This window comes from Salminus brasiliensis, chromosome 16, assembly GCF_030463535.1.
Source record: "Salminus brasiliensis chromosome 16, fSalBra1.hap2, whole genome shotgun sequence".
Lineage (NCBI taxonomy): Eukaryota > Metazoa > Chordata > Actinopteri > Characiformes > Bryconidae > Salminus > Salminus brasiliensis.
The window spans coordinates 27173304-27199813 of record NC_132893.1 but is presented as its reverse complement, the minus strand read 5'-3'; the positions used below and the strand labels follow the sequence as shown (position 1 = coordinate 27199813).

The window sequence follows — 26510 nt, the reverse complement described above, 5'->3', positions numbered from 1 at the left end:
GGAAATCTGTGGTGTTACTGGTGGGCAAACTTGCAATCTTCCAATGTTAGGGCCAATGCTGAAGTGTGACATCTGATTTCTGATTACATCTGTTACGACCCTGTGTATGTGGCCTCTGCTGGGATTGCTATGACTAGCAGGTGGGAGGTGCAGTGATTAAGGGAGGTAAACAGGGACATGCTGGTTTATAAGGGCACTGAGTCAAGTAGTGGTGTGCTCGCTCAGATCCAGGGTAGACTCCCAGGAGAGATGTGAGGACATAGCTCTTAGGGTGTAGGTTGGATCGTCTGACCTCCTTAAATTTGGACATTAATCTCTCTAGGAGAGGCTGTGTGTTTGTCTCTCTTTCCAGGGCAGTGGTGGCTCAGCGGTTAGAGCGCCAGGATATCGATAACAGGGTTGTGGGTTCAATTCCCGGGCTCGGCAAGCTGCCACTGTTGGGCCCTTGAGCAAGGCCCTTTACCCTCTCTGCTCCCCGGGCGCTGGAGTTGGCTGCCCACCGTTCTGTGTGTGTGTGTGTGTGTGTGTGTGTGTGTGTGTGTGTGTGTTCACTACCAGATGGGTTAAATGCGGAGGACACATTTCGCTGTACAGTCCACACTGTACAGTGACGAATACGTGCACCTTTTATCCTTTATCCTTTTGTCTCTGTTGTAGAGCCTGAAGACCCTAGATGACCTTGGATCAGGAGTGGTGATCCTTATTCGCTATAGACGTCTGATTTTTTTTTAATTGGAATATTATACCAATTCACAGATGAAACTTTTAAGCAACATCAAGAATTAGAAATAATGACATTTTTAATGATCTCGCCAACAAAAATTGCAAAAAGCAGTGTCCTCACCAGTTGTTGCCACACACACTCTAGGCTCACTTTATGGGCTCTAAATAGTCCATGTTAAAGAGTATGAACTGAAAACTAAAAGCAGTGCATTTTTGGCTGAACTTCTTGGCAGTCCTTCCACAAAAAGGGCCCAAAATCACATCGCCCTCCAGCTGTGTTTACAGGGGGACTTTCCTATCGATTTTCCATTTTCCTCTGTGCTACTGATTTTGTGGGACACGCCCCCTCTGCGCCGTCATTGGCCACGCTGGGAAAGCATATTTGCATACCGTGGAGTGGATTGGCTGCAGCGACTTCCAATCCCCGAGCGCAGCCCAGCGAGTGTGGAGAGGGAGAGTGGCCGCTGGGTGAGTGATGGGGAGCGGAGGGCGGCTGGCTGGAGCTCCCGGTGCACGTTTCGGTACAAAAGTGGCCATATCTCAGCAAGGGCAGCCGGATTGTTGTGCGAAATGCGGCTCGCACGGAAGCGCTGGACCTTCTGCACCATCAGCGTCCTCCTGATATTCTACAAGACGACAGAAAGAGCGAGAAGTGATGAGCACCAGGAAGCCCAACTCACAAGGTAAAAGGGGGCTACGACACGTTCCCCGTGCCATTGAAGCCCGGAGCCAGTTGCAGTGGCCGCTGGTGCAGCTCGTGGAGTGTGTGTGGCTGTTAGGGGGGGAAAAGGGGGACAAAAAAAAAGTCTGGCTGGCTTTGTCTCGAAACGAGGCAGCAGCAGCAGCACCTGCTTGTCTGAAGTTTGTGTAGCTGAGCTGGGCAGTGTGCTGCTGCTGGATCCCTCAGTTTCCCTCCTCGCCCCTCTAGCTATCACTGGATGGGGTGAAGGCTCTTATTTTTCTTTGTTTGGACTCATGATGGTCATTTCATCATCGTAGGCTTTAGCTGGGACCATTTGGGCTTATTATCTTCCGTCTGAGCACTGTGTCCTCATTTTGTCCTCCATCCAGGATTTGGATGTCCTGTGGAGAAAGACAAGAACACAGCAAATTAGGCTTTCTCTGCTGTTGGTCAAATTGGCTCTCCATTGCTGTTTTTCTTGAGAATATAGCCCAGACAGCCCAGTGTCTGGCTTTACATCTGGAATCAAACGCCTTGTCTTATTTATTTAGATCATAGCCAGACTTAAGGCTGATGAAACCCACAGGCTCTAGTTTTACAATGACACAAAGCCCGACTGGGCTCAAAGTTTGGAAGTGTGTGTTAGATGTGGTGTGAAGGCCTGTGTGTTTGGCACCGAGGCATAAACAACCCCACGAAGAGGTTCCAGGAACTAAAATATGATCAAGCGAGTTTCTGCTTGTCCTTGTTATGATTCACTCTGGAGTTCTCACACAGCCAATGTCAGTCACTGACTGAAGGCAGGAGCTTACCTACTGACTTACTCCCTGTCTGAATGTTAGCTGTGTAAGTCTTTGTCAGAATTGGGAGTGCTGAGCGTCTTTCCAGCACTCGGAGGGGGGTGAAAGCCAAGCAACCTGTCCAGCATTGATAGACATGGATGCTGAGGCATTGTGCTTGTAGTCTACTGCGTGTGAGGCCATGTGTTTAGTTCATTGTTGGGCACAAATGTCCCCAACACGATGGAAAACATCAATAGTTTGACATTGTGGGGACATTTGACTGGTCCCCAGGAAACGAATGCTGTTTATCTGTGTATTTATTTAGTATTCTTCATTTCCTCCTCCTTCCTTTCTTTCTTTCTTCCTTCCTTTGTGCATTCCTTCCTCCCTTCCTTCCTCCCTTCCTTTCTTCCATGAATTTAGCTCACTGTGGGTAGCAGATGTCCCCAAAATGATGAAAAACGTCAATAGTTTGACATTATGGGGACGTTTGGCTGGTCCCCAGGAAAGTGAATGTTATCTGGCCATGTATTTATTCTTTCTTCCCTCCTTTCTTTCTTGGATTTAGCTCACTGTGGGTAGCAAATGTCCCCAAAATGATGAAAACTAGGACATGTTGACATTATGGGGATTGGGCATTTTGGGTGGTCCCCACGAGAGAGAGTATTGTTTATTCTTTGATGTATTTTGTATTCTTCCTTTCCTTCTTCTGTGCATTTAGCAGGTTGAGGATAGCAAGTGTCCCCAAAATGATTGTTTGACAGTTACTGTTATACAGACAGAACCTTTATTTTTATTCTTCAATTCATTAAATCTTTTAATTGTTTGATTTATGTTATTTATTATTTTTTTATTTTCCTTTATTTACTCATTTTACCTGTATACAGCTTATTGTGGGTAACAGTCCCACATGAAGGAAAACATGAACAGTTTGACATTGGGAACATTTTGACATTTTTTTGTTTCACATGTTATTTGTTTATTTTGTTCTCTTTCTTCCTTTTCTTTTTTTCCTTCTTTCCTTTCTTTCATGAAAAAACATGAACAGTTTGGCATTGAAGAAAAGAGTGCTTTATTTTGCTGTTTATTTTGTTTTGTCTTTTATTTTTTCATGTATTAAGCTCATTATGGGTAGCAGTTGACATTGTGAGGACATTGTTTTTGTCCCCAATGTTATTTATTTATTTGTCCATTTCATTATTTTTCTTCTTCCCTTTGTTCCTTCCTTTTTTCCATGCATTTATCTCATTGTGGGAAAGCAGGAATGTGACAATTGGACAGAGCCAAAAACGCCATGCATTTGTTTTTTGTTTTATTATTAGTTATTTTGTTATTTATTTATTTGGTGTTCTTTCTTTCCATCCTTTCCTTCCTTATTTCCTTCCTACATTCCATGTATTTCTTTTGTGGGGAGCAGACATCCCAAAGACAATTGAAACAAAAAAAAGTGAAAAAACAAACTTAAAGACATTTTGGGAACATATGACTGAAACAAAGTTACTTACTTTCCTTTATTTATGTATTATTATTTATTAAAAATGTTCCCTTATTTTTATATTTGTGTTTTTTTATGTATAAAAACATAAGTCACACAGAAGGCAACAAAAAAGGAAGACAACCCCACCCAAGAACCTCAAGAGTGTCTGTGTGTGTGTTTGTGCATGTACGTGCGTGTCTGTGTGTGTTTCTGTGTATGACTGTATGAGCTGTGCAAATTAGGGTCAGCAGACAGTTCAAAACATTTGGTTTCCTCTTCATCTCACACGGTGTTTTCATGATCAAAACAGAGAAGCGGAAACAGCTTCTCCTTCAGCGAACGTCAGCTCGTCTCACGCATGCGCCTCTCCACTTCACCTGCGATTATATAGTAATTGAGCTCCATCTTTAGTAACCGTTTTATGTGGGAACACCTTAGACGAATCCAATGAGAACGAAACAGTGGTTTGGTTTCCAGAAGAAGATCCCCAGTAGACAAGCCCGCGCCTGCACACACGTTTCGTAAGCCGCTCTGGGTAGAAGAAGTGTGTGTGTGTGTGTGTGTGCGCTAAGTAGATAAATGTGCATGTTTATGCCTTATGAGTTCACTCAGGTGTGCGTTCATGTGTCCCAGATACACTAGATAGCCAAATGTTTGTGGACGCCCCCTCTAGTTAATGCATTTCAGGTACTTTACGCTGCAGCTGTTGCGCAACGATGTGCACACACAATTTTTTCCAGTCCCCATACAGAGGTACTACCAGTAGAATAGGACTTTCTGGAGCTCATAAACATGGTGGCAACCTATTGGCACCATGCTGCCTGATGCCAGGCATGGCCTAGAGGGGTAAAACCCTCCCAGCATTGAGCTGTGGAGCAGTGAAACTGTGTTCTCTGGAATGATGATGGTGCTCCATCCAATACTTTTGGGATAAGTTGGGGAAATAGGGATGAGATGGGGTGGTGATCATACAACATCCGGAATTCACTAACTCTCTTGTCACTGAATGCAATCAAATCCTCACAGCGATGCCCCAAAATGTAGTAGAAAATCTTCCCTGGACAGTAGAGACTTAGTTACTCCAACAAAAGCATTTTTTAATTCCCTTGATTTTAGATGAAGCAATGAATGAGCAGGTGTCTTAATACTTTTGTCAGTATGGTGTATGAAGTTAGCAGGCCTTTTTTGGGTAAAATTGCCTTGATATAAGAAGTAACTGAGGCAGGATGATACAGTAAAATTATTATACCATGATATTTTTGGTGAATCATGCTGAAATTTTCCTGATACACGATATTTATTTGAGTATTTTACATCAGTGGGTGACAGAATCTTAAAGCTCTATACTCCCTATATTTAGTACAGGGATTTGTATTAAAAACAGGACTGATTACACTCTCAGTCAGTGTTCTTTCAGCACTGACAATCCATGAAATGGTCAGAAAATATTTATATTGTGGATCGTGCTAAAGTGTGTCACAACATAAAAAAAATGTCATATTGCCTAGAGCTGGGCAATTATATTTTACCATTAAAATATTTTATTGTACTGTGATAATTTTTGTTATCGTAATAACAATATGGCTTTCCAGCCATATGGAGGATACTGTACAGTTCACTGATCAGCTGCAGGTTTCATTTCTAGCAGTGTAATTAGACTGGTTTAATTAGATAAAGAGCAGCAGATGTAGAATAAAAATCACTCTATTCAGCACAGGAGAATCTGAATCTGAATAGCAGTTTATAAGAGCCTGTCGCTACTGATGTTTTTAGCTTGTGATCACATGTATTGTGATAAATATTGTGTATCACAAAAGTCTTTAAATATCGTGATATAATATTTTTACCATATCGGCCAGTCCTAATATTGCCCCACCCTTAGAAGTAACAGTCAGGGTAACCCATTATTTTCCACAGATGAAGTAGCGGTAATAGCAAAATGTATTAAATGAAAATAAGTGAAAAGGTTTGATTGAACACCTGCGTAGTACCTTAAAGAATCAGAAGACTGCTGTGAGCTTTGTAACTTAAGGTTGCTTATTTAGCATGAAGGCAATTTCCTGTGGTATAGCAGTTCCTATCCTGTCCTGTGACCTTTATGCTGTCTTTAGATTTCAAGTATAAGTACAGGTTGACAATGCTTTGCCAAGTGTAGTAAATGGGCTACGCTTGTACCGTTTATAGTTGGTGCTGTAGAATACACCTGCACACTTCTGAAATCTGAAAAACATTGTGAATATTCAAATAGCAGTAAAAAAAAAACAGTAAAAAGCTTTGTCTGAAAAGCTTTGTCTGACTTTTATGAGATAAAAGTTCTGGATGTGGGTTCAGGTATGGCCTTGATTTGCACAAGGAGCTACAGGTGTGAGGCCACTCTTAACTGAAAATAATGTTCTTGGCTCTCCTTCACCCAACTCTGTTACAGCATGTTGGACAAAAGGAGATGAACTACTTCCAAAGAAGACCTGCTGTGGAATCCTGTAGTAAAAGTAAAAGTAAAAGAGTTTTGTAATCTTACAATCTTACAATACCAAAAGTTATCCAGACACCCCCTTTCAGTAGCAAATGCATCCCTTTGCTGACGTATGCGCTCAGTTCTGCATAGTCTACCTGCTAATATAATAAACGTATCTGTAGGAAAGTAAAGGTGGACGCTTGGGTTAAATAAAATATATTATGATATTAAAAGACATTTTCACAAAACACTATATTAACTGTGATTCACATGATTGCAGACGAAATGCATCAGTAGCCACAGATTCTTAAAAACTAATATTTTAATAGTCTCCTGTACTGAGTACAGTGCTTTTTGTTCAAAATCTGCTGCACTTCATTTATTTAAACCAGACTAAAGAAGCGTGCCGTTGATCAGTGTTCTTCAAGCACTGGCGTTATCCTCGATCAGGATAACTAAATGGAACACAATACGATACAATATCGTCTTTTTGCCCAGCCCCATAGGAAAGTATTGCAAGTAGGACGCTCTAGAGCATAGGCTGCACAGGAACCTATGGGCACCACAGGCCACGTGATACTGAAGTCTTGTTTATAAAGTGACTGTGGCAGTGCGCTGGCCTTATCTTACCACTGCAGTTATATACACGACAGTCAACATCCACCTGTTAATGAGCTAATGCATGTTAATGACCAGTCCTCAGCACCTGTTTGGGTGTCAAAAGGGACCAAAAATCTCATAATCGGAGCAACAGATTAAAATAAAAGTTATGGTTTGGTAAAATACAGCAATACAACAGGAAAAGTGACATCAGTCAAAAGTGGTAAACAAAAAGCATCAAGATTACAAGCAGTTTCATCCCGTCACAAACAGCATGGCTGTGCGTTTCAGTGGATGACTTCTTTTAAAGTGGATTATTTTTTAAAAGCATGACAGAGCAGAACAAAACTCTCCTCAATCTATTTCTGTTTTGTTTTCTGAATTTATTTATTCTGATTCTCTCCCAGACGTAGTACAGAGACACCTGCACAAATATGACCTTCATGGAAGAGTCACCTGAAGCAAAGCTTTTCCTGCAACCTCACCACAAAATTCAGCATCAGACATTTTTAAAGGAACATCTAGGCAAGTCTGATGCACTCTGGAAAGTCATGTGGTCTGAGAAAAGTTAAAGAAAACCTAGAAAAAGGTGCAGAGTTTATGATAAGAACACCTCTCCAACTGTTAAACAAGATTGCTCATGCTCTGGGCTGCTTTTGTGTTGCAGCCAGTGGCACCAGGGACAGTTCACTTGTTTCAGTTGGTTCAGTTAAATACCATCGGGTAGGGAACATCTCCTCACCAACTGTTAAGAAAAGCTAAAGATGAAAAAAGGATGAGCTTCTACAGGAGGATAATGATGCTAAACACACCTCAAACTCCTCAATGGACTACCTCAAGAGGTGCAAACAGAGGGTTTTCATGGCCCTTACAGTCCCCTCTTAGCATCATCCCTCATAAGAGCAGTGCAGCAAGAAGGCCCAGAGGCATTTGCAAGGAAGAATGTGTGAAACTTTGCCACACAGTAATGAAGAATGTGGGAAGACTCTGAAGAATTGAAAGACTTTTAGCTGCTACAAAACTAGTTGTGATATTTTTAAACTGCAAAAGCGGGAAATAAAAAAGTGATCTTGCTAAAAATATTCTATACATCTTTTTTTTTTACTTCATGCCTTTCATAAACCAGATCCTCTTTTACGTGCTCAGTTTTGCTATTCATCAGCAGTTTTGACCAGGCGTGCCCAAACTTTTGCTTATCAGCTGAGTGGGTGAGCATGCGTCAAGACTCTTACCAGGGAAGTGAAGGTTCACTTTTTGTGGTATTTTTGTGGTGGTGGTAGGAATGAATAATGTAACACCGACTGGCGGAAATGGGTGGAAGAGCCAGATATCGACAGTGAAACAGTGAAGGTATGAAAGCCCATAGTGAAGCTCCATCTTGGAGACACACAAAATCTTGTCTGAAGGTTTGGGGAAGGTGAGTTTGTCCTTGGAAACATAACAGGAAGTCAAAGACAATGGGTGAGCACTGAGTCCACATCCCATGCTAATCAGTGCTGTGAATTGAAGAACATCAGCTGGAGGCTGGAGGTCTCCCATCATGCTGGAGAATAGATTACTGTAATGCATTCTAACACTCTAAATGGAGTCAAGCTACTGTACGCTGCTCTGAATATCTCACCTGCTTCTTCCTATTTAGCAACCAGACGAAAGCTCAATGGAGCACCAAAGTGTATTAATGAGACTTTCACGGCTGATTTACTTCCTTGAAGTGTAATGGCCTCCTGAGCGCAATTCTGTGCTTTTCCTTGGCTGTCCGACAGGGAAAATTGAGGCAAGTGAGAAAAAGCCCACTACAACATGCTCTTTTCTTTTTGCTATTTTCTTTTTACAGTGAGGGCGAGCTGAGCACTTCCAGACTAATGGTCAATAGCAGTGAGAAAGCCCTTGGCAAGAGCCTGTCTGCCTATTTGCAGTCAAAAGAAAAAGAAGGATGGAAGGTCAACGCTACTCTCGTCGCCATGATAAGGTGAGTGAGGAGAGAGTCGGCTCTTTCTGAAAGCTGCCATTAAGCATTATCTGTGTCACCGGCTTCATGAGCTGATGGCCCGGCCTCCCTGGAAAAATCAAGGTCACTTACCTCATTTAGCAGAGCGCTGGCATTTGGAGCACTAAACCTTCGCCCTTGCTCCCAAACACTGCTGAATATTTCAATATCAAGCTGTTTAAGTGTAAGTTGACATCGGAGGCAGTGCGGTACTACTTTGGCTGATATGGATAATGGAACCTTAAGTCTTGATGGATACTGATTCAGCTTTAAAGGAGGTGTCTTGCATCAGCTGACTGCCTAAAAGCACTTTGCTGAAACTGCTTAAACCCTCTACTAGCCTCCAACAGTCTGAATCATCTGCAACATAACAGCATAAAAATACAGGTACAAAACTGTGAACACCATTAAAAGAGTGTTGAAAATGTTATGATGAGTTTGATTGCGCTGTTTATGTGATGGTAAGACCACATGTATTGTAGTGTGAGGGTCCTGTTTGCTCCCCCTGGCTTTCACATCATCACGTCTTGAGTTTAAGCTTCCCTTCTGCAAACACCAGCACTGGGAAAGTCGTGGTCATGAGGCCTGGTTCATGTAGCAACCTGGAATTACCTTAAATAGCAGAGGCTGAATGATGCTGAGGTGATGAGCTGCTCTGCAGAATCAACAACAGCATATTGACTAGAGCTTTCGCTAGTGGGCTGGCTGTATGTAAATATTAGGGTAAAAGACTGTTATGTAACAGTCATAGGGTTTGGAGTTGGCTCATTTTTCAGCCATATTCTGGTTATGGCAGATGTTCTTTCCCCTAAACAGACAACAGTGTTTGAGATTCATGGTTTGTTACTTCCATGTAACTCTCATTATTCCACTATGCCAAGCTAAACACACTTTGAACACTTTATGACGTTCCGGAGCTCCTTCAAGTGGTGAAAAGCCACTTTTTTATCATGTGACCTACTTAGGTTTTTTCACTTCTGTTGCACACAATAAAATCTGTGATATTTCAGGTTTGATTAGATCCGATTTGCTTGAATTTAATGCAGCAGCTCGATGGAAACCCGGCTGTTGAAACGGCGTGTCCTTATTTTCTTTTGATATCGGATAAAGCGTTTTCGGCTGGTATCGTCTCGATGCTGTTTTGGACCGACGCCATCTCTTGATGCTCTCCAGTAATAGGTAAAAGATTACGAATATTGTTTGATGCTGAGCAGCTGTTGGAAGGAGCCTAATTGGATTGTGTGGTACGTACCTCCCATGCCCAATTCCAGCGTGCTTTTTATACATTTGATCTGTGCTAACTGAAAGACAGCATGTTCTAGGTGTGCGCTGCTCGTCTCTTTGTGCTAAGAATAGTGCAGACTGCTGGGCCCCGTTTACCCACAGAGGGAATAGTTAAACCAGGACTGCTGAGACACACGACGCAGACTGGGCTTTATGTTGCCCAAGCAGCACTGTCATCATCTGAGGCCGCACATCCAGTTCTCATTTGTGCTGCTTTGCATAACAGTACAGGTGCTGCAAGGCTGCATTAATGGGCCCATATCCTTCCTTTTTTTTAGTGTAGTTCATTTTTAAATGACCAGTGTCCAAAAGCCCGATGGATCAACTATACAACAAGCCTTTAGCCCTCTTTTCTGATTGGCTACAAGCAGTTTTGGCTATAACTTAAAGTGAATAGGCAGAGCTAAACTTCTGTAAGCTGACAAGACCAGACACTGTAGTCATTGAAAATTGAATAAACTCTTGCAAGAAATTAAATTTTCTGTGAAATTATCCCCTAATGCATTGAGAAATGTGTATTTTTGCAAAGCTTAGGAGCCAGAACATTTCCTTATTGATTGCTAAGGTTAAGCTTGGGGTTGGGTTGGTTGAGGAGCACAGCAGCAGGTCTGTCCTTTATGTGGCTTTGCAAAGTCATACATGCGCAGAATGACTGTGGTGGTGTTTATCTGCATCATATGCAAGTGGACTTTGGCCTGCTTCCTCCTTCTGAATTCTTTATTGTTGTTCTCGGACATCACTGTGAACGTCTAAAGAGGAACTGTGATGAACAACACAAACAAAATGAGTCTTAATTTTACATTAGGCTTCAGTCTGCAAACACATGACCTTTCAAGGTCTGCTGTATGTGTGTTTGTGTGTGTTTAAAGGGATACCTAATCTCTGTGTGCTGTGCTTGGAATAGAAGCCAATGGGCAGGTGCTGAAGAATGCTGTATTTCTTTTGTAACTATTGTGAATTATTTATTAATGACTATGAAACTGATACACGTGTTATGTAGTTATGAGAAGGAGTAATTGTCTGACCTTCAGGGTGCCAAAGATTGCATTTTTTGAGTATAAAGACATTGTTTGATTGATTTTGCTGAGGACACTGGCACAAGAAAAGCTGTGGCCACGGGCTCTGGTTCCCGTAGCAACCCATATTCCCATAACTAGAAGAGACCTGATGTGATGAGCAGCTCTCCAAAATCAACAACACCATATTCTCCGGAAGTCGTCGCCACGTTTCACCCTTTGGCCGGCGTTGACTATGGCTTTCACTAGTGGACTAAGTGGACTATGGCAGGTGGACTAAGGGACAATGGTCAATTTTGGAGGCGTAAATATAATGAGTCAAGACTGCTATGAAAGTTTTAGGGTTTTGGAATTGGCCTGTTTTCCAGCTCGGTTTTGGTAATGTCTGACACAACAGCGTTTGAGGTTCAAGGTTTGTCAGTTGCCAATGTACTTTTCCATTCTAGGGCACCCATTAAGTGGCATAGGCTGTTATTCCTTTTCTATATTTTAATTGAAAAGTCAGTTTGCACTGCTTTTCTTGTAGGTACTGAATAAAGAATAGGCATTAGGTTGTAATGAGTAATCTCTTGAACTGGTCTGTTGTTTTAATCAGACCCATCTCACGTGAATGTAGCAACTAGACGATGATATTCATCCGCTTTTGAGAAACTGTAGATGCCTGATCTTATCGTTCCCCAAATGTTCAGCATATTTGTAATTACAAGGCGGAGCGCTATCTGCCTTGTGTTTGGGGAAATGTCACGCTCCGTTGACACTGCAGACACCTCAGACGGGTGTCACAAACACTTCCTCATTAGCCGCTTGTAACGTCTCGCTTATACTGTGTCATTTGTTAGATTCAGAGGCGCCTGCAGTTTTCCTGTCTCTGAGTCACGCTGGAGGTTTTGGGTTGGATTTGAAAATATCCCCGGGCATTCAGAGAATGAGATAATCGGAGTGTACACTGAAGTGGGCCAAAAATGTGGAAGCAAGCAGTTAAAAAAATGTAAATATTTTAGTCTATTTGCTGCTGTCATGTTTACAGTGTTCTGGTTTAGATCCTTAAAAACTACCACGGCTTGTTCGAAGAGTTGCTTTATTCCTAGTGTGATAAGGTAATTGATCTCTAATAATTAGGGCATGCCATTGTGATTAGTTTATAGGTTAGTTTAGTTGGTTATAGTTCTGGTTAGTTTTAAGGATGAGGAGTTTAAGGATTTATGAATTTTTAATAATACACAGTATTGCATGTTATTACATAGCCTTTGGTCCTCATATATTGTAATTTTCCCCCATTTTTCTCCCCAGTGTAGTGATTACCAACTTCCCTATCACATAATGCAAAGCAGGGAGGGTAAAGACTAGTGTGTGCTTCATCTGTAGGATCACCGTGACCACAGTGGCGGTTGGTGTGGTGCAACAGATAATATCACTACCTGCTAGTGAGCTAGCTCTCCACGTGGTAGATTGGGGTTTGATTCCCAGTCTGGTTGACTATGCAGTGCTACACCAATAAGAGTCCTTGGGCAAGACTCCTAACGCTACACTGACCCACCTCTGTAATACGCATAACCTTGTAAGTCGCTCTGGATAAGAGCGTCAGCTAAATGCCATAAAATGTAAAATGTAAATGTAAAATGTTTTCAAACTGCTAACTAGTACTGGACAATTTACCTCAATTACTATAATGTAAGCTGCTTGACCAAACACCCACACTGGACAATCAGCACATATGCCCAGAGCGGTGGGCAGCCATTACTGCAGTGCCCGGGGAGCAGAGAGGGTGAAGGCCTTTGCTCAAGGACCCAACAGTGGCAGCTTGCCAAGTCTGGGTATCGAACCATCCGGTGCTCTAACTGCTGAGCCACCAATGCCCCACTGTTTGAGTTCTCCTCCATGTTGCTTCCATTTGATTCCATCGATTTGTGTCGTAGATGTATGTGGTGCGCTGTTATGTTTAAGGTTTAAGGTCTATGCTATTCGCAAAGAAACATGACAAACAAGCCAAGGTAGTGGAGCATCTGTCAGCTCGTCACAGAGCCTGACTCTGCTGTCTCAGTCTCTCAATTTCAACCTATGAGGCTGCAATATAGTTGCTCCGGTTGCTGTACTAGGAAACTACACACACTATGACAGCTGGTCTGGGAAACCACCAAGCCGCGGTATAGAGTTGCTCTGGCGGTGGGCCCAGGAAACCCCCCTGCCCACCCCCCAGGCTATGATTATACAGTTGCTCCAGCAGCTGGCACAGCATTGCCTCTGAGCGGCGCTGTGGAGTCCATCCAGCAGCAGGCCTGGGAGACCTCCAAGCTGGGATGTAACCCTCGAGGCCCTAAAAACTGCAATGAGCAACACATAGGTGGGAAATGAGATATAAGATATGGGGGGGAAGTCTGAATAAGCACGCAGACAACAGTACAAACACATAAAACTGATATAAAGTGGCAGCCAATTTGTGCCAGCGTACTTACACACACACACACACACACACAGAACAAAAGAGAATTAGATTAGGGCTGCATTAAATTTCTGCCAGTGAATCAGCTGGAGACAAACACATGGAGAATCAGTTAGACGTACACCCCTTTGTTCTGTATTAATAAACACATTACTGTCTGTTATTGTTCCTGATAAAAACCCACTAATTTTCTTTTGTATTTGTGTGGTCTGTCACACACTGCAGTGTTGATGTGTCCTGATGAGTTTCTATGCTTCATTAAAAGGAAGGACATCCTGCATTTCCTGGACGCAGAGAGGGACGTGTCCGTGATCAAGAGCAGCTTTAAACCCGGTGACACCATCCACTACATTCTGGACAGGCGCAGAACTCTGAACGTCTCTCACACTCTGCACAGCCTGCTGCCTGAGGTGTCCCCGCTGAAGAACAAGCGCTTCAGAACCTGCGCCGTGGTGGGCAACTCCGGGGTGCTCCTTAAGAGCGGATGTGGAAAGGAGATCGACAGCCATGATTTTGTTATACGGTAATTTCCCCTCTGGCTATTATTCACTTATCTCTGGCCTTTAGGTATCGAGTTCTCGCTGCAGCGACCGAGGCACGAGAGTGGAAAGCAGCGGCTGGTAAAAGCCTGTCTGGTAATCTGCCTCCCAGTCTGTCGTTACAGATTGCTTTACCAATCTTGTAACTTATCTCAGCTGAGTCGTTAATTTATGGCAGATTTAGCCAACGTAATCAAATGAATCCCCTTTCATCCAGTCTGCAAGAAAATGGCTAGAAGCCAGGGATTTGTCAGAGGCATCCAGGCTGAGTTTTGGATGCAATCTGTCAATGTTTTTCATTGCTGGCGACCTTTTCTTCTATGTGTTATACAACATGAGATAGATATCAGAAAACACTGCAATATTTAAAATAGCTCTTAATTGGGGTGACTGGTGTTGATATTTATTCGGAACAGACCCGATGCATCTTGCATCAACATGTGTAAAAAGCTGTGTGTGAACACACCCAGGACACATTTACCATGCAAGTTTACATGCTTTTGATTTAAGCTTCTATTACCTTCTCAGATACTTGATTGAATAATTTGTGCTCAAGTAAATCACACAAGTAATGTGAGTAAATTCTATTTAACTAATCATTTTTAGCTTTAGATTTTTACCAATTGCCAATTCCCGTCCTCAAGCTGGGACCCCCCCCCCTTTTTCACTGCACTAGCTGGGTCGAAACTAGCATTTGCTTCCTCCAAGATATGGAAAGCACCACCATACTTTTGCTAACTGCCACAATCACAAGGACATTATTGGACGTGGTTGGTGTGGCGCAACAGATAACACCACTACCTGCCAGTAAGCTACCACACTACCTGGGAGACTGGGGTTCGATTCCCGGTCTGGGTGACTGTGCTGCACTACACCAATAAGACACTACACTGGCCCACCTCTGTAATACAAGTAACCTTGTAAGTCGCTCTGGATAAGAGCGTCAGCTAAATGTCATAAAATGTAAGAATGTAAATTGGACAGCTCAACACGCTTGCAGGAGAATGCTCATTGCTGATGCTTAGCCCCACAAACAGACAGCTGTATTGGCTAGAGTGCTGGTGGGGAGTTAGGGGTAAAAAGCCCCCCAGCTTTGAGCTATAGAGCAGTGGAACTGTATTCTCTTGAATGATGAATGGTGCTCCATCCAATACTTTTGGGATGAGTTGGAGATGAGGTGGGATGGTGAGCATCCAATATCCTGACCTCACTAATGCTCTTGTTGCTGAATATACTCAAAATGCTCTACTCTACTCGACAGTAGAGACAGTGAAAGCAGGGTTAACCCATGATTTCAGAAGAAACAATGTATGCACAGGTGTCCCAGTACTTTTGTCCATATAGGCTTAAGTCTCATGTATATATTAATGCAGATTTAAATATACTAAAGCATATTTTGTTGAAAGAATGTATACAAGGTCTAAATCTGGACTTTATAACATCCAGATCAGATCAGTTTCCAAAGTTTGACATACGATCAAGGACTGTCTTCTATCCACTGAGGCAGGCAGTTTTATGCTGCCTCATACCTCTCTTCATTTCATGTGACTAATGCCTCATAGGCAGCCTGAGGGAGTTTCATTTCAGCTCTAACGTTTGTCTTTTCCTGCGGCTCTGCCTCAGATGTAACCTGGCCCCCCTGGCCGAGTTTGCGGAGGACGTGGGCCTGAAGTCGGACTTCACCACCATGAACCCGTCTGTGATCCAGCGTGTGTACGGCGGTTTGCGGAACGAGACGGTGCGCGAGCGCTTTGTAGAGCGGCTCAGCGCGCTGAACGACAGCGTCCTGTGGATTCCTGCCTTCATGGTGAAGGGTGGAGAGAAGCACGTGGAGGGCGTCAATGAGCTCATCCTCAAGAGAAAGCTTCCACTGCGCACAGCCTACCCCTCACTTCGCCTGATTCACGCCGTCAGAGGGTGAGTCACACAAGCAGTTATATACCTGAAAACCTCGATTTGCTTCACTTTTTAAATTAGGGTTTGGTTTAGGATTCAAACACTGCTGAAGGATTGAAAATGCACCGTTCAGCCTAAACAACCCATATATAGAAACTGAGCTGCTAATTTGGAATTAATAGTTTTGGGATGTCATGAAAACCAACAATTTGCTTAAATCCACCAAGCTCTGTCTGTTCATGTTGGAAGTTACAGTGAAAGGAAAGGTCATGTAAAATTGTTAAAGCATTAAAATGTGTGTGTGTGTGTGTGTGTGTGTGTGTGTGTGTGTGTGTGTGTGTGTGTTGTACCGATACTGTATTGGTACTGGCATTGACACACAGTATCGAAAGTATCAACAGAGAACAACGAAACCATAAAGCTTACTGATGGCCTACTTTTTATTTTTTTACATAGAACATTTTTATTTGCATATTTTGTTATGAAACCAAACGTTTAAAGAACCAGTAAAAGCCAGTCATAAATAGTTCTTACCAATAAACACACATTTAATGGAACTTTTAGCACTTTTTGTTTCCATCTGTTTTTTCTCTTGGTTCTGAAACCAAAATTTGGCCAGACACTGAAGGTTAGTACATGGACATGTATATAATTATGTACTTGAATGTGAAATTACTGCATAAGCTCTTTCTGTTTCTAAACTAACTTTTTTCACTGAAATGTGAATTTTAAACACCAGTTAAAAGCTGTTTGGTCAAGCTTTGCAAGATTATGCTTCCCTACCTGCACGTTTTTCTGCATGGTGGCAATTTAAATCTTTTCACTGAAATTGTGTTACTCAGCCAGTAAATGCTGTTCTGTCAAGCTTATTTTATACAATTTAGTATACGATATAAAAAAGAAAGTAAAAAATCGAGTATTTAAGTCAGAGTATAATACATTATTATAAGTATTATAAATAATATTCGTTATTATTAGTTGACCATAAGTGGGTAAAAAAGCAATACTAGAAAAGATTTTATATGTAGTCTCTTATTTAGAGTAATAACAGCAAATCGCACTTGAGTCATGGATGTGCACTAAATGAATGTTCTAGCAGTGAATGAGGCATTTCTTCAATAATGTGTAATAATATAACAGTATGTGTGTAAACTCACTGAGCACTTTATTAGGATATGAATGGATGGAGATGAATGGATGGATGGAGATGAATGGATGGAGATGAATGGATGGAGATGAATGGATGGAGATGAATGGATGGAGATGAATGGATGGATGGAGTTGAAAGGAGTTGAATGGATGGATGGATATGTATGGGTGGAGATGAATGGATGAATGGAAATGAATGTATGGAGATGGATGGACGGATGGAGATGAATGGATGGCACTGGATGGATGGATGGAGATGGATGGATGGATAGATATGAATGTATGGAGATGGATGGACGGATGGAGATGAATGGATGGATGGATATGAATGGATGGAGATAGATGGATGGATGGTTGGATATAAATGGATGGAGATGGATGGATGGATATGTATGAATGGATGGAGATGTATGGATGGAGATAAATGGAGGAAACATTAGCTTGAACAATGTGTTGCAATGCTTCATTAATAATTAAGTAGGTCAAATTAAGTTAATGACATCACTTAGATAAACATGTAATTTTGGTTCCAGCTGCTGCAGATGTTCTGTATTTTCAGTAGGAACTTTAAAGAGCAGGCATAAACACAGTGCTTAAGGCTTTGTGAATGATTCATTTGGGTCATAACACCCCATAATTAGCCACAAAATCTCAATATAAAACTATCAAATAAGTCTCAGATACATCTGAGCAACACTCTTTAAGTAGCTGGGGAGGCAAAGTGAACTGGTCCAGCAGAACACTTGTAACTTCAGTAGGAACATGACTGCTTTGCCTTTGGTGGAAACAGAACAGATTGCTGTGAAGATCACCCTGTCTTTAGATGGTAGGCTTTGGCTGCTGTGTATTTACCCCCTGTATACTGTAAAGTATAGCTTTGAGATGCGCATCAGACGTTCCAGACACTTTTCCTCATTCGTCTGCCGCACGCTTTCATTCTCGATCCAATCTGCGGTATCAAAAGTACGAGCATCGCGAATAAAGCTCGATTGAGGACAAGAGAAGGGAGCATCGATCGACTTAAATTGGCGTGAAGAGCCCAGGCCTGGCGGTGTTAGCTAGCAGGGAGCCCACAGCTTCTGCCCTCTGATTGTCATCTCCGGAAATCAAAGCCAGCCTGCAGGCAGCCACCTGTGGAGCGTCTTTCCAAGGCAGCGCTCAGCGGGCTTAAAGACAACCCAGTGATTACACACTCTCGTCTCAGTCAGGATGCAGAGCGACAGCTGGATGCAGCCTGGAAAAAAGGCTCTAAAGTACTCTTAATCTTCTCAACACATGGCCATAAATGCCATAAATTGACAGCATCATAACATATCTCTGAAATGATCATTTTACATTCTTCAATTTCAGCGTACATTAAAGGGCCCATATCATGCAGAACTGACTTTTCCTCACTTCTGTTCAACTGAAGAACATTTGATGTAGAGTAGATTTAAAGTTCTTCAAGCAATATCTTAAACAAACCACTTTTGGCTCCATGAAGAACCCTGTTTGTAATAGAGATGTGAGTGTGAAAAACCTGTAAGAGGTTCTTCATAAGCCCGGGATTAGTTTTACATGGGGAGGTGGAGCAGTGCCTTTTACTACAGGACGTCTGTAAAATCTATGGCTGATTTGCACTGGATAAGAAACTTTGGCATGATGATGGGAGTGGCTACTCAATTTACCGCCGTCACCTCCAAAAAAATCTTCTATAACCACTTATAGTAATAAATTAATTCTAGTGTGAAAATTAGCAGCTACATGTTCATAAGACGTATGTACGCTAGAGGCTGCGCAAACAATAACGTACCTAAAGCTACCAGCAGAGTTGTACCTCTGAGGGGTCCTTTGGCTCGTCTTTTGGATTTGACTGAGGTTTGCCACAGACTTGAATGGCAAAACACAAAGCCTCCTGGAGCATCTCCATACCTGAGAACAGCCACATGAAATCTCCCTTTCCACAGGATATGATGGTATATTTACCCACATGTTAATTTGCATGGGATTAATATAACGTGTGGTCATTTGAATGGCTCATTTTACAGGAGGTAAAAGGCATCAGAGACAGTCTCTCACGGGAGTGCACAGTCCATAAAAAGAGAGTACATGGAGACCAAGCTGCAAAACAGCCCATTTTCAGTTCACACCAAGTTGTGACATCACAAAAAGCAACACTTTTACACACACCCACCTACTCCATCTACAGTAGGTTAGTCCCACCCATTCAGTGTTTCAGCTGCTTTTGACTGAAGCACAGTACAGGCTCACCATACACTATATGGACAAAAGTTCTGGGACACCTACTCATTTATTATTTCTTCCAAAATCAAGGGTTTAAAAAAACGTTTATCCCAATTTTGTTGCCATAACTGTTTCTACTGTCCAGGGGAGGATTTGATTGCATTCAGCGACAAAGAGCGTTAGTGAGGTCAGGATGTTGGATGATCACAACCCCCAACTCATCCTAAAAGAATTGTATGGAGCACCATCTATCATTCCAGACAACACAGCTCCACTGCTCCACAGCACAATGCTGAGGGCCCCTCTAGCCCACACCTGGCATTAGTCATTGTGCCAATAGGTTCATGTTTATTAGCTCCAGAGAGTCCTATTCTATTGGCTGTGTGTGCATTTGCACATCTGTGTCAGCAATAGGTTCAGCTTAATTAAAGTAGCTGCATAACTGCCTGTCAAGGGATAAAGGGAGCTTGGGAAGTGGTCATGTAAGTGGGTATTATGGCTGTTGTTGGTGCATAAACCCACACAAATGTCAGTGTCATGGGGGGGGTACAAGAAAATCCAGGAAATTAGGCCTTATATATTTTGGACCACTTCTTTTGGTCCATTTGTCCAGAATGTTTCACAGTTGCCGTTCACACAAATGGAGAAATGGAGCTGGATAATTTTGATGCGACAGTGGTGAAATTATATTTTCATACAGAATTCTGCGGTGAAGGAAGGAAGCGTAATTCTGCTGAAAGTGCTCTCCCAAGTCCAGCCTTTCAGAACAGTTCTTAAAAGACTTACGGGGAGAGTATATTTGGATCTGTTAAATTAGTTTTCGTTCAACTAGCCGGTCTTGAAAATGAGGCCATTATCCTGCGCTGCTGGAGTTCTTACATGTAGTGATCTTTTAAGCATGCACGCTCTCCCGAGGGGGTTTGCGATTTCCTTTGAAGGTGCCTCAAAAGCTGAAAAAACACATGGGAACTAAAAATATGTAACCTCCACGTATAATCTCCACTGGCCATTGGTCAGCTGGTGTTTGATTACAGTCTTCAAAAGGTGTTCGCTCTGGCCACATAATTCTGTAGGCACATCAGATGTTCTTGTGAGTTACCATGGCAGCCAAGCACCTTCCTCTTTTCAATGACACCTTCAGACCGGTAGGCTTGGGCGCTAAATATAGGCCTTCGAAGGGTGAACCAGCTCTCAGTCAGGGCAGCGAACCCTGGAGGCTGCCACTTAATGCGAGATTGGATCGAAGTCTTAAAGGAGTATTGGAGCTCTCATAAATGAGGCCATACCTTGAAATAATCCACAGCAGACAAACGGATGTTAGAGCTTGTTAGGATTAGGATCAGCGCTGTGGCCAAGTCTGTTCTAAAGGGCATGAGACTGGCTTTGTGAATGTTGAAGTATCTTTATATATTACTTATATGGGATAAGTTATTTATATGGAATATTGCGCCCAGTACCTTCAGCAGACAGTGCTGGACAGAGCTCACAAGAGTCCTGTGGATCAGCCAACTAGCAGCAAACTAACAAAGGCAACAGCCCCAGTTCCCCTCAGGAGTTTCATGAATTCACTGTATCAAAAATCCACAAACTGTATGGATGAAAGCAAGGGGCCACAATCCCCTTGGCCAGAGGGGCGTATTTTGTCCACTTGTACAGCTGTAACAAATAATGTGATTTTTTCAATGAATTGTTTGAATTGTCTGAAAGCTCTAGCGATTATGATATGATACATATTTGTTTGCATAGTTACTCACATGAATGAATGAAATACACTACATGGACACAAGTATTGGGACACCTACACGTTACAGGAGCTTTTTAGACATCCCAGGAGCTTTTAAGACATCCCATTCTAAATCCATAGACATTAATATGGAGTAGGCCTTCCATTTGCAGCTCTAACAGCAGGTTGGGAGCTCCTCAGTTATTGAGTCAGCAGAGCGTTGGAGACTTTTCTGCACTGTGTGCCTCAGCACTCTGTGACCTGGCTCTGTAACTTTATGTGGTCTGACACTTCATGGCTGAGCTGCTGTGGTTCATAAACACTTCCACTTTTCAATAATACCCCTCACAGCTGATTGTGGAAGATCTAGGAAGTAAAAAATGTCACCAGCTGACTTGCTGTTGCAGCAGAGCTGCTCCTATTACCTACAGAACCAGGCTGGAGTTCAGTGAGCTCTTTAGAACCACCCATTCTTTCACTACTGTGTGGAAAGGCAGACTGCATGGCTAGAGCTGCTGCTGTTACTGTTTGGCCCTTTAGCAAGCAGCAGTGGCTGCCCACTGCTCTGGGCATGTGTGCTCACTGTCGCTGTGTGTGTTTGTACGGATGGGTTAAAGGCAGGAAGGCTAATTCCCTCAGTGTCCAGCACAAATGGTAAATATGGTTGTCTTGTCCTGTCTTGTCTTTTATAGAAATATGACTTCCGTAGGTTCAAAATATAGTATATATTAGGGGCCACTATAATATGTTTCCTTATCGTGATTAAGATTTTCTTTGTATCATTTACATCATCAGTACTTCTAGGACACTGAACTACTGCATGTATCATAGTAGGACAGATTAGACCAGTTATAGAGTTGTAGTAACTTTAGTGGTATACTTACTTTCTAAACAGTGGATTTGATGTCAGCCCATTATACCATCTTTATAGTTTATTCATTCATGTTGTCAGTTTAGTCCTTTTTTAAATGCAACACTGCTGCCTTGTTGGTACATTTTCTATATTCCAACTAGTTTACAAACCCCAGAAATCTTATGAGATATCTCTGTAAAACCACCGCTGTATTGATTTTTTGACAAATGCAAATGAGCAAATTAAACCCACGAATAACCTTCTGGTTCATGGTGCCCATGTTGTGTATGATAATGCCACTGCCAGCTATCTTTTCATTAATTTGATGAAAATTAATAGCTCATAAAGTAATGCCTCATTAACATGCATGGAGCATACCTGCATTTTTCGCTGAAATTTGCATGCATAGCACAGGGCCGCTTGGTTATGCAGGACGGTGCCCCCAGCACAAAGCCAGTAGACCATTACATCATTAAGATGGGCAAATTATGGCCTAATTTGTCATTCAGTTACAGAGCCAGCAAAATTACATCTCGCATGATCTAGTTAGACTAGACTTTTATGAGTGTGTTAGAGAATGGCAGCTATTCAGCTGCTGCATTTTGTATAGGCTAATTATATTCTTAGTTGATTACCCAGAATTATATATGATAAGGCACTGCTCCAATCTAATATTCCCAGTGCCAGTGCCCGGAGGTGATGTATTTTAGATAAGCCAAAAGCAGACATTACAGGGCCCAGATTCTACATTTGCATTTTTGTCTCCTTGAAGTAGGGCTGGGTAATTCATCTGAAATTATTTAAAAACAACATTCAAAACTTCTTATTGACGTAATTTTGATTATTTTGATTTAATAATCAGAAAGCAGACTGGGCTAAAACTCTTAACTCAAAATGAATGGACAGGTGTAGGCTGAGCAGGTGGATGCATGTAAATACACTGGTTTTTGGGTGACTAGTGACCAATTTAGTCCAAATTTAGGCTGTTTTACTGCTTTGCCTTTACGTATGTACTGTGTTGAGTGGGCAGTGAATGGGACATTCTGAAACCCCAAACTCATTATTTCATGAAACAGACATGGGACCTTTACTTGCTGTGCTACATTCGACATCTGGCTTACATTCTTGATTTTTTGTTTGTCAGGTACTGGCTCACCAACAAGGTAAACATCAAGCGCCCCAGCACTGGACTCTTGATGTACACCATGGCCACCCGCTTCTGCGATGAGATCCACCTGTATGGATTCTGGCCGTTCCCTAAAGACGCTAATGGAAATGCTGTGAAGTATCATTACTACGACTCTCTCAAGTACCGGTACTTCTCCAGCGTGGGCCCTCACAGGATGCCACTCGAGTTCAAGACCCTGAAAACGTTACACGTCAAAGGGGCCCTGAAGCTGACCACATCTAAATGTAGACAAGCTTGATGGGCTCCGCTCGGTCAACGTTATGCCACTCTGTGCCACTATCTGTCAAAAAGACAGCAGAATCAGTCATGTGACACTTCCTTGAATATCTGAGTGTCTGGACCACTTGAGAGGCTTCGGGGTCAGAGTCTGCCTTCAGTTGGACATTGTAAAGGCATAATCTGCACATCTTGTGGTGAAAGGTATAAATACATTTTGAGTTTAAAGTGCTCTACTACATCATATTTCAGTAAGAGAGTCCCCATCGCTGAGCTCAGCTCTTGAATTCTCAAGCATAAAAACAGCATAAAAACAGTGAGGTACAGCTAAGATAGCTTGCAGTAGTTTGGTGACACACCCCCGTTAGTTATTTTCAAACTGGAGTACTACAGTATGGCTGTTCTCAGTAATGTCACCTATCAGTAACCTGGTTACTACTGAAAGATGATGTCTTAATGATCCCAAAGAGCCTAATGTTTCATCTAACGTTTCCTTGATTGTATTGTTCTTCAGTGCTGTACTTTTTAGGACTTAGAGGCCTTTGTGCAAATTATTTTTATACCCAGTCTAGATCATACATTTGAAATTGGCTGTGTTTAAAATTCAATGTTACACTAATGTGTAGGCTATATTTCTTTTTCTTTTTCTTTTTAAGCCCAGATGATGTAACAAACTATATGTCTATAAATGATCTCAGTTAATGCTACTGGTGGCCATGCTAAAAGGTCTGGGTAGACTAGTATGTATATTTCTGGAATGTACTGCATATTTATTGTACCTGCGGGTGTTGGGATTTTAAACTTCTGAGCAAAGAAATTAGTCCCATTCCTAATTTCTTCTCTAATACTTGGTTACAATCTTCTGTGAAGTAAAGATCGTAGAAGTGTAAAGGTAGACACTGGACCCTTCCTATATGAGCTGACTGGACATCCCCTTTCAAAAACCACGGGCACTAATACTGTATGAAGCTGCCATCTCCTTTGCGGCTATAACAGCCTCCAAACCTCTGGAAAGACCATCCATCGAGATTCTGGACTGTGTCCGTGGCAATTTGTACCCGTTCAGTCACAAGAGCATATGTGAGATCAGGCCAACACATGGAAGCCTGTCTCTCAGTTGACATTCTAGTTTATTCCAAAGTTGTTAAAACTACAAATGGTTGCGGTTAGGGCAGTTTGCAGGCCACTGGAGATCCTCCACACTAACCTCATCAGACCATGTCATGCTGAAACAGGACAGGGTCTTCCGCAAATTGTTACCCCAAAGCTGGAGGTACTGTGTAAAAAGTGTGGGCATGCTGAGGCATTAACGTGAACTACGGGGTTGAGCCCGAACCTTGAAAAACAGCCCCAAGCCATTATCCCTCCTCAACCAAACTTTACTCTCTGTATTTTATAACCCAGTAGGCAGCGTTCAGCTAGTGTCCGCAAAACCCATCTGCTTGAAAGGGGCAGCCAGTGAAAGTCGGTTAGTGGAAGACTGGGCTAAGAAAGACCGAAACCATCTCAAGAAACTGGTGTAATCATTACCTGTCTTGCTGTTATTAAGGCTAATACATGGATGACCAAGTATTAGAAAAGAAATGGTGCACATGACTAATATTTTTGTCCTTTGAGTTTATGTTTTAGCACCAGTCCTTTTCCTCGTGTTCTTTTAAGGCCTGGATATACTGAATTGCTTCACTTCTCAGATGCCATGATTTGGTTTTAGGATGTGATTCTTCAGTAGTCAAAAATGAAATGCCCCTCTGCTAAAATAGTACACCATGAAACATGATGAAATTGGGTTTCTTTAAAAGTGGTTGTGTTTTGCTCAGTGTATCCAGGCCTCTGGTGCTTTTCCAGTTCCTCATTCAGACATTTGAATGACATTTTGCTATCTGTAGTAATGTACATATGTAAGAATGTAAAGACATTTTCATTTGATCTCAGCAGAAATTTGCTACTTTGAATATTGTAATGTATGTATTTCATGCACAGAACGACTGAATTTATCCTTAGTTACGGTTTAGTTTCTTGTCTTTTCGAGACTAGAACTTTACCACTTTATGGTTAAATGCAGATTTTTTACAACATGGCTCACATTCTTAATTAAAAACATTTCAAGGCTAAAGAGGAAGTAGGGCGTGTGTCATGCTATTTATTGTTACAGGAAACTGCTGTTGTTTTTATTTCAGGGTTATAATTTTGTACGTTTGCCTTTTCTGTAATTTATATTGTTATTTTTTTGTACTTTGAATCCAACTGACCAAGATGTTGAATGTGATAGGATTTGGATTGTTTGTAGAGAATTTGATACTTATTGTTTTGTTAAAAAATCGCAGCTTTCAAACTGAGTTCACTTTTTTTCAAAAAAATAACTTTATATGTTTGTAGAAATTTTAGACAGGGAAAATAAAATGCATTGTTGAGCCCCAAAGAGAAGTGCGACCTTCTGTTTCTAGGCATCAAAAGTCCTCATGATGAAGAACATTTTGCTCTGTGGGCTACAGGATTTTCTGATGGTACCAGAGGAGTTTTTAATAATTACAGGGATTTGTAGAGTAGCCTAACATCATTCTACAGCCAGTACAGTACTGCTACCATAGTGAAATAATGACTTAAATAATAAATGATAACAAAAACTAAATATATGACTAAAAACAACTTGAGTAAAAGAACATTACCTTGTACCTTGTATCTCCAAAGTGGCAAATTTACAAGAGAAGACAACCCCCTTAACTTTTGTTAAGTCAGTTTTATTTTATTTACGTCTTTTTGGAGCACTTCTGTTGGTCCATTCATCATAAAATATCCAGACAATGTAAAGGACAAAAACAAATATGTAAAAACGTGAAAAATGTCAAAAAAAAGTAAGAAACTGTTCATTTTGACAGCAAACGTGAAGAACCAAAAGACTCTCTCCTTCTCTTTTCTGTGCACTCTTCGTAATAATAAAGAGATGACAGATACAGTCACCTACAAAATGTTAGATAGCAAGTGTTAAGTGTTAATATGAATGTAATAAGTGGCAGTAACTGCAATGATAAATATGGCCCATACTGTATAAAGCAGTTAAAATGTAAATGAGTAAAACATAAACAGTAAATCTGAGTATAAGTAAGAAGTGCTGGCATTTGAAAATAAGGGAAATACAAATCTATAACATTTTATTGCATTTTTTAATAGTTTATTTTATCACCGTTGATCAAGTGACTATGCTCTGCTGCTCCACGCTGACACCGATACAACGTTTTTTCAGACAGTTTTGGCGCCCTCTTTCGGTCACTGCAGGTG

The 26510-nt window shown here is 41.7% G+C and overlaps 1 protein-coding gene across 1 annotated transcript; it reads left to right on the top strand.

Moving 5' to 3' along the window:
- Window positions 1-1180: 1180 nt before the first annotated feature.
- Window positions 1181-25645, top strand: st8sia4 (ST8 alpha-N-acetyl-neuraminide alpha-2,8-sialyltransferase 4). Its single transcript, XM_072658424.1, has 5 exons — window positions 1181-1406; window positions 8554-8688; window positions 13712-13969; window positions 15609-15902; window positions 22974-25645. The coding sequence occupies exons 1-5, from the start codon at window positions 1294-1296 to the stop codon at window positions 23254-23256; spliced, it is 1083 nt and encodes a 360-aa protein (XP_072514525.1). The 5' UTR covers window positions 1181-1293; the 3' UTR covers window positions 23257-25645.
- Window positions 25646-26510: the final 865 nt, after the last annotated feature.